This window comes from Chrysemys picta, unplaced genomic scaffold (genome assembly GCF_011386835.1).
Source record: "Chrysemys picta bellii isolate R12L10 unplaced genomic scaffold, ASM1138683v2 scaf2391, whole genome shotgun sequence".
In the NCBI taxonomy this organism is placed as follows: domain Eukaryota; kingdom Metazoa; phylum Chordata; order Testudines; family Emydidae; genus Chrysemys; species Chrysemys picta.
This window is the reverse complement of record NW_027055094.1, coordinates 1-9000: the sequence shown is the minus strand read 5'-3', so window position 1 is coordinate 9000 and position 9000 is coordinate 1. Positions and strand designations below refer to the sequence as shown.

At 53.5% G+C, this 9000-nt stretch overlaps 1 protein-coding gene across 2 annotated transcripts; it reads right to left on the bottom strand.

Annotated features, from left to right (window-relative positions):
* Positions 1–231: 231 nt before the first annotated feature.
* LOC101950119 (interferon-induced protein with tetratricopeptide repeats 1-like) lies at positions 232–3534 on the bottom strand. 2 transcript variants are annotated; one of them, XM_065580290.1, is made up of 2 exons: positions 3305–3534; positions 232–2290 (listed from the first exon to the last, which is right to left on the bottom strand). In XM_065580290.1, exons 1-2 carry the CDS (start codon positions 3307–3309, stop codon positions 934–936), a joined length of 1362 nt encoding a protein of 453 aa, XP_065436362.1. In that variant the 5' UTR covers positions 3310–3534; the 3' UTR covers positions 232–933. The 2 variants fall into 2 exon arrangements, with proteins under 2 accessions (XP_065436362.1, XP_065436363.1); XM_065580291.1 differs by lacking the exon at positions 3305–3534 and adding an exon at positions 3006–3276.
* Positions 3535–9000: the final 5466 nt, after the last annotated feature.

Below are 9000 nucleotides of genomic sequence, written 5' to 3'. Positions count from 1 at the left end.
CACCCCATCCCCTGAGAATAGTGCAGGGGGCTTGGACCCCAGCTGAGAACGATGGGAGCTGCTGGGTGCTGAGCTATTTGGTAAATCTGGACACTCATTCCGAAACTCCAGCCTTGGCTCCTGCTCTATTAGTGACTGTCACGGTGCTTTACTGTGAGCTTGACGTGCCCGTGTGCTGCTCACCCCGATGCAATCGAAGGGCAGGGAAAGGAATGTTCCAAGATGGTGTAATTGATTTATTTCTGTTTTCTCCGTTACTTTTATTGTAAATGAAATAAAAACATAGCAGATCCCTGACAAGCTGGGGATGAAGGTGCCATGTAAATGTGAGTCATTGTCAGTGAGAGGTGCAGAAAGCAAAGAGGGGAATCATGATATAGGCACACTACAGGCCCTCAGCTATGCAAATACAAGAACTCAACGCTGTTAGAAGAAACTCCACGCCTATTTGCTGTGTGGATGTTAGAAGGCAGCAGATCTGGAAGGTAGGTTTGCTTAGAGACAAGGATGGTCGCACCGTCCCCTCTGGGTAGAAACAGCTGCTCAGTATCAGAAGCTAAACTCTCCTCTGCAGTGATGCTTACAAAACACTTGACAGTGGCTGGGTAGCTGGTGGGCTGAGACCACTGTCCATTTTGCTGACCAGTACCGTCTGCCTGTGCTCCCCCGTCTGTCTGCTGGTTCCCTCCTGTTGTCTCTGGTCGCAGACTGAAGACTCTTTGGGGCCAGACGCAATGGGGTCCTGGTCCATGTCTGGGCTTCTAGGCGCTATCACAATCCAGGTAGCTAATAATAATTATAAGAAGCAACAGCAGCATGTGCCGTGGTGTGAACTATTCAGGGGACCCAGAATCATTTGCAACACGAATGTCATTGTTATACAGGTGGGGAAAGTGACTCACTTCAGAAAGTGTGTCCAGGGAAGGGAAAGGATCACACATTTTCTCTACATCTCCAGTCTCCTGCTCTGTTGCTGCCACCAGTGGATCTCCCCATGTACCGTGGAGTTTCAGTCTGTTGAATGAAGTCATGTATGTCCTTCGCCTCAGCGGTTTGGGAGCTCTGCTGGAATTCTCCTGCCACCTCTTCCAACCTTTTTTTCAGTTGTAGCCTCTCCAGATAGCCGTCTGGAATGGCGAAACCTGCTTTGTACATCTCAGCTGCCTCCCCCAGTGACTTCTGCTTGTAGAAGAGGAAATCCCCCCAGTGAAGGTAGACGGCCTGCTGACACTTCTTGCTGAGGCTGGGCATTTCACTCATGAGATTGAGATAAATCTCTTCTTGGTAGTGAGGTGTATTTTCTCCATACATTTCAGCTAAAGCCAGCTTTGAAAATACAGAGACTGGATCTTTTTGCACAGCCTCTTTGAAGGCCTCAATAGCTGCTGCCAATATTTCTCCTCTGCCTGACTTGGCCTCCTTCAGTTGTATCTTGTAGCAATAACCAAGGTCATAGTGAAGGAGATGATAATTGGGGTTCAGAGATATTGCTCGCTCTAGAATAGAGATTGTTTTTTCTATGAATTCTGGTTGAAAGAACATGGCTGCATTTCTCAGGACCTCAGGGTCCAGGCTATTCTGGACAACATCTTCTAAGAGGGCTTCTGCTTGCTGTCTATCCGCCCTCTTAAGGATCCTGGCTAAATACACCTTAGCTTCATAGTTTTGCTGCTGTTCACGGATAATGGCCCCCAACTTCTTTTTGGCTGCTTCCCAAAATACAGGCTTGCGTGTGTGAGTCCATGATGCAAAGGCTGCAATTGCCAAGCCAGCAAGAAACTCCCCATTTGCTTTGTCTTCTCTCAATGCCATTTGGAAACACTCTGTGGCTTCTCTGCCATTGCGTAAGCCTGCTGCCAGAAGAGACCAGCCTTTCTGTGCATGTATCTCAGTGATCTGAGCTGCATATGGAGAGCGGCTCAGGGAGCTGCAGATCTTTCTAACCTTATCCAGGTAAAGCTCAACCAAATCATAGTGGGCCAAGTGATAATAGAGCCAGGCGTAGTTTCCGTAAATGACCAGGACCTGCCGGGGGAAGTTATCTGGGTGATCTCTTTGCAGAATCTCCTCGGCTTCTCTAAGGCTTTGCAGAGCGTCTTCATATTGCCCTTGCAGGTGGTAGAGATAAGCTTGCATGGCAAGGAGCACGGGTTGGTTCTGGTTGTGAGTGTGGGCAATCCTGAGAGTCAGAGTTTGGAGGATGTGAGTTGCATCTACCTTGTCTCTGATTTCAAAGTTCCAGGTGAAGTGGCACTGGAGGGCCTGCAGCTTCTCCTTCAGGCGCAGGGGGCTGCAAAGAGAGGGGGAAATGAGACTCCATCTGGGCTGAATGAGTTTCCACTGCAGGCTAGAATCATCCCCACCACTATGACAGGGAGCGACACTGCCCCCCACCTCCAGTGAGTACCCCACTGCAGGTACCCCCTCCAGCACTCCCCAACTGTACCCCCGTTCCCTCCCCCTCCCCACCCGGCAGTGTCCTCTTTCTGGGAACAAGCACCGCACTGAACAATAGAACAACCCCCACCCCCCGCCTTGCTAGACCCCCCGACCCCCCCGCCCCTTGCTAGACACCCCGACACCTCCCACCGCCTTGCTAGACAGACCGACCCCCCCCCAAGCTGTGCCCGCTCTCTGGTCTGGGACCGGTGCCCTGAGCTGAGGGGCGCGGGGGGGGGGGGGATGATGTGGTCTCAGTCCAGGCTGAGCGTTCACAAGAGCCCTCCCCCGTCCCCTTCTGCAAGCAGCTGGTTTCCCCTCCCTGCAGCCTCCTCCTCCATAGCCCCGTTCTCCTGCTGCTGGCTTTTCTTTCTGCATCTCCCGGGCTGGGCCCGTCCCGCCCCCCGGCTGCCCCTTGGCTCCAGCCCCCCGGGGATCGGAGTTAATCCCCCCTCCCCCGGTTTGTGCGGAGGGGAGCAGGAGTTAAGGCCAGTGACTAGTCTGGTAACACCCACGTGGATGTTTAAAACCACAACAGGGAGAGGGGACGGGCGGGGCTCTCTCACCGGCTCCTCGGTTGATGCGGAGTGAAGCCGGAGTGACAGCTGGCCAGAGCGGGGAGTTCTCTGGAAAGTGACAGCAAGCTGAGCTCGCAGGGTGAGGTGTAAACAGTGACCTGCTCTAGCCCTGGGAGTCACCAGCCTGGAGCAGCAACAGGCTGCAAAATGACCCCGGATTCACCCCGCCCCAGAGGTAGAAAAGCCGGAGATGGCCAGCCCCAGAAATGCGCAGAGGGGTGGGAAGGTGTCTGGATTGAGCCCTTGCTGGAAATGCCTCCGCCGCACAGCGACCCCAATGCTCCTACCTCATTGCGATCCGCTGAGTCCCCAGCCCAGCCAGGGAGGTGACGGCTCCTGTCACTGCACTGGGTTTCTTCCCGAGCTGGAGAAGTGCCCGGTTCTGGGAGAGACCCGAGTTCTGTCTGGGGCCAGATCGGACTGTGTCTGCGAGGACCCCCCTGCCCTTTTATAGCCAGCCTGGGCTGCGAGCTGGGGAGCTCAGTGGGCGGCTGGGGAACTGAAAGGGAGAGTGAGCTGGGGAAAAGGAAACTGAAACTTAACTTTCAGCTCCACTTGTCACCTTCAGTTTCCACTCTGCCTGACTTGCCATCTGCAGCTCCATGGGTGACATGGGACTAGTTACAGGGTGTGTGTGTGCGAGTGTGTCTCTACGCACACACGTTTGCACTCGTACAATCCTGCCCTGGGTTTCCCCGCACACAGACGGGTCACTCACCGTTACCACCCCGCAGTGCGCTCCCTGTTACGCACCCAACCAGCTCCACAGCCCAGTGCAGTGACCAGGTTGGCCGTGTCCCAGCCTCCGGCCAGCCCTTCCCCGCCACCTTGGGGTGTTCGTGTCGCCCGGGTGGGAACAGCCTGCGCTGCCCTGAGCACAGGGGCTGCGGTTGTGTGCAGAGGATGGGGCCCATAGCACAGAGGAGCTCTCCCTCATTCACTTCAAGGTACCTGCACAGGGCAGTGGGCAGCCCGGCTCGTGCTTTATTATGCAACAAACAACTCGATGCCGTGTTAACTCTGGCCCGTACTTCTGTGACACTTGGAAAAGCTCCTATGAGAGGGGAAAAAACCACAGTAAAAACAATGATCTTCAGCTACATATTGATCTTCCAAACTCTCTGTTTCTATCCAGCCAGCTTGCATCTAAACACTCTACACTCATATTAAAACCACCATCGTTTCCACCTGAAAGGACCACGTTTCCTGCCCCTCTAGGGTTACAGGGGTGTACCCAGGGCCGGCACAACCCATTAGGCAACCTAGGTGGTTGCCTTGGGCGCTAACATTTGGGGGGCGGCGACCGCGGCGGCCGGATCTTCGGCTGCCCCCGTTGTCGTCGGTATTTCGGGGGTGGGACCTTCTGCCGCCTGTCGGGGGCGGCATTTCGGGGGCGGGACCTTCTGCTGCCTGTTGGGGGCGGCATTTCGGGGGCGGGACCTTCCGCCACCTAGGGCGGCAAAAACGCTGGCAGCGCTCCTGGGTGTACCTAGAGCTGTAGTGCACGGCCCGTGTCTGTGCTTACCTCGCTAGTCCTGGAACAGCTCATCGGGAAACAGCACCTCAGCCCTTCTGGCCTGGAATAGGAAGAGGAAGGATTAATCATTCAAACACATAACAGCCCATGTCACCGTGGCGCTGAAGGGCTCCTGCTACTCAGACTGCATCAATGGGCACAGAGACCGGACATAATCTGATCTGCTGCAAAGGGACCTAAGAGGAGAAAAACGTAGGGGAGGCAGAGCATCAGCGCCACCCTGTGGTGCGTGGCTTACATGACTAGTTTCTGCCTTACTTCTTTGGAAGAACAATACAAAGTCCTAACTAAGGGGGAACTGTTTCCTTGCAGTGAGCCCAGGACGAATTCCCACCAGAGGGGCTGCTGCTGGGCTAGGGTGTTAACTTGGACCCTGCCTTCCTTTGCAACCCCCAAGCCTCTTCAAGCACAGTCAATTAGGACTCCAGGAACAGAGGTGGTTGCTTTGGGTAGGTCTACACTTGGGGCTATTTCGACCTTGCTAGCACTGGTGTAACAGCAGTGTAGATGGTGAGGCCTGGCTAAGGCAAGTAAAGGGACGCTTGAACCCTATGGCTATGCACCCTACATGCCCATGCAGGGCCTCCCGTGTCTACGCTGCTATATTTAGTAGGGTAGAGTCCTGCCCCTTCCCCGCTGCCAGAGCCTTTCCCCACGGCAGTGAAAGATTCCAGTGGGGAAAGGCTCTGGTGCGGGGAGGCAGTGCGGAATGGCACCGGCAGCTCCCCAAGCTGAGCCTGGCTGCCCTCCCTACCACAGCCTTTCACGTGTAGCTACACGCACCCTACGTGCTGACGTAAGTGTAGACAAGGCCTTTGTGTAATAAAGGACAGTGCAGGATGGAAGCGGGACAGGGTCAGGATTTAAGGATCATGGAAGCTTTTATTTTTTTTGTTAGCTGCTGTATGGAGATGGCTGCTGTGTTCGTAAAGGGACTCCTGTACCACAGAAATAGCTCAGGGTCTGGGACAGGGTGTCACATTTTTCCTTGTCCTTCTGCACCTCAAAACCATTTTTTTTTTTAAAGGCTACTAGTCAAATCCTGCAGTTGGGAGCCCAGCGTGCAGTGCACACAGCCCAGCTACACACCAGGGGTTATTGTAATCAGCGATTGCCCCAAGCCACATCATTCAGCTCTGGCTCCGGATCCAGATCTCAGCGTCCCCAAGTCCACCAGTGCTGGGTTTGGGGTTTCCAGTCTGAGCTCATCTCTCACTGCCATGATCATTTCAAAGCCTCGGCCAACACACTCCAGTGTCCTGAGTCACTGATGCTGCAGGGCTAGAGACCCTCAGCTGGTGGGAATTTGCAGAGCTCCATTGCAGTCCATAGCGCTAAGCCAATTTGCACCATCCGAGGAGCTGGTTCTTGGCGTCTGGTACTGACTAGTGAAGGACTAGCTATAGGCATTAGCAGACTGAATCAAAACTTGAGTTCCATCCAGTCCAGGACCCCTTCTCTGACAGCAGCCAGCACCCGGTGGTTCAGAGGAAGCTGTCAGAATCTCACAGTAGCAGCTGTGGAAGAATCTGTCTTCCAGATCGGCTTTCTACAGATCTCTAATAGGCCTTTGTCCTTATTCTCCCCCAAAGCGGAGTGACGTTAGCGCAGGAAGGAACAAAGGTACCTGTTCTAAATAGAGTTCAGCCTGAGAATTAGTTGAATCCAATATGCCGACAGGCTGAAAAACATGAAGGGCCCAGCCGGCTCTGTAGTGCTCTGCGATTTCCCAGCCAGCCAGGTCCTTCCTGAAGCCGTTGTTCAGAAAATAGGGGTCTCCTCAGAATCGGCCTGGGCTCATGTGCGCATGGTGGCTGGGGTGGGAGACTCAGTGGGGACAAGAGCCAGAGTCAGTCCAGAGCGACTGTAGGAGAACTACGCTGCGAGCTGGACTGTCCCCGTCCCAGGCAAACCGACAGGCTGCTTTCATGGTTAAAGTGGTCTTGCCTCCAGCTTTCCTGTCTTAGTTTTAAGCAATTGTCCCAGCCTCCTGAGAATGTGAATAACTCCCGTAGGCTCGCTGATCACCGGGACCACACTCGCCCGGAGCCTTCCCCTTGCCATCAGCTCCCTCACTCCGTGCCCATAACTCTCCTCCCACAGTCCAGGGACCAGTTATTTTGCCCTTTGCTGTATTTTGTCTAGAGTCTCCTCTGTAAATGTGTGTGTGTGTGGGAGGGTGGGGGTGGGGAAAGGGTGAGAATTGCCATATGAAAGGTGGCGAGGAGAGAGCTTTGATCTCCTTGCTGTGATTCACACCCTTACTGCTGCGTAATAGAGGTGAAGGAGGCATGGCCCATCTAGTGGCACTAGCCCATTTCAGTCATGAGGACAGAGGTTGCTGTGCTCTGGGTTTATCCTGCCAGCCTGGGGCTGGCCAATCACTGTACTGTTATGTAATAAGGGTCCCCTGTGGAACACATAATGAGCTAGTCAGGGTCAAAGGTTACTTGGTCCGTCCTCAGCCATGAATTTTAGCAGGCGGATGCTGCTCCTCCCTCTTTTCTCCTCTTTGTGGACTTTGGCGGTGCCCAGCAGTTCGTGTGTTGGGGGATCAACAAGGAAAAAAAAAGTTTAGCAACAGCAGAGAAAGAGGAACCCTGGATTAGCTTTATTCCAGCTCAATCATCACACCATTAATGATGGAAATGGTCTCTGCTCTGTCCTTTGTAGGGCTCAAAGAACACATTCCCTTCTCCATGGGCCTGGGCCAAAGCCCATTAAAGACAACAGAGAGACTGACTTCCGTGAGCTTTGTTTGGATCAGGCCACCTTGAACAAAGAGGGGTCGGACTCATTCCTGCATCACTAGGCTTAGCCTATAACCATCTCACTGTCCACTATTTCCTTTGACTGACGGGCTGGTCTCACCCTCACTCAGATCCCGGACTAAGGAACTGGATCTGGGGAGTTTGTACCCAATATCCCCCACCTCCTCCCTCTTTACATCTGAGGGTCTCTCTGATGAGTCCTTGCTGAGGACTGTCAAGTCATATTGCCCAGGCCTGATCTTCTTTGACTAAACACCAGGAAATACGGGCTTCCAGGGCTCCATCTGTGTCTTTGCATTAACCAGGTGTATCTTCCTGCCTCATTTAACTACCAGGCTCCTCTGATCAGCGAAGCAGCAGAAAATCTTCTTGACTCAGGACACAGAGTAACTCTGCTGCTCAGTGCAGCATTTGCCAACCTGCCAGCCTTGAGGCCCAGCCTGTGATATGGTTCTGCAGATCCTAGGCTCAGTGCAGATCCTGGCAGCTGCGTGGGAATGTGCCTGAAAGCCGCTTTTGTGCGCCACCCCCACCAACTTGGAGGCCATCTGGCCACTGGGCCAGCCCCCAGCATAAAGCAGAGAAGCCTCGGGGATGCCACAGCCATGCCCCCTCTCCCTTGGGAACACCTCCCTCTCCTGAGGCTGGGAGGAGGGTGGTGTTGGAGCCATTACAACAGGCCGATGGCGCCCATTACAGAAGAGGATCATCAAACAGTGGATGACCAAAGCATACAGTACAAATTAGACCCCATTGGTGCCATGACAGGGCCTCTGCGTCCCCATTGCCATCTCCTTGACCCACACCCTGGGACCTCTGCTTCCTCACTGCACTAACCTAAGGATATTACTTACGTTCACGTACCAAGTCCAGGCCTTCTGATCTGGGTCTGTCTGCCGGCGTGCTGGACAGTGCGCCCTAGGGAATCAACACAACGGCTCTCCTGTCAATGCTTACATTCTCCAGGGCGAACTTTCAGAGGTTCAGCCTCTCAACAAAGAGAGCAGTTTTCAAGACGTCTCACGGGAAATCAAACGCAGTCACAATCTGGGAAATTACCGAGGGACTGATGGCCGAATGCTACGCTATTTCCACTGTTCCAGAGGGATTTCCTCAGAAGTATCTGGATGATTATGGTTTGAACACAATCCCTGCCTTTTACATAAACCCCAGGCCACCCCACGTACAGGTCAAGAAATGAGGATGCAAGGTGCCCCAGACATACATATGGGGCACTGCCAGTTGTGAGAATATGGGACTGAGCAACGCTCTGCAATCTCAGTTCAACAAGTCAACAAAACTTACCTCAGCAAAGAAGGCAACTGAGGTGAGCGTGTGCTTCTTCCTGTCCCACTTGGGCCTTGGGCCTGAAATCCTTCCCTCTCTCATGTGGGCCTCTGGAACATAAATACCCATGAGTAACAGGGACAGCAAGCTCTACAGAGCAAATCCGTACGGCAGATGGTAGAAAGAATAGCTTATACTATCTATCTATCTGTCTATCTATCATTACATGTTAATTCACTTACAGCATCTAGGCCTCCCCATTGTAGCTGAATGGCTCACAGTCAGAAGCTGGGATGTATCTGTTGAGGGGCTGGATTGTAGGATGAGAGTCCATGCATAGGCTCAGGCCAATATCTTCCTATGTCACTGTCCAAAGTCTGGCACTAAC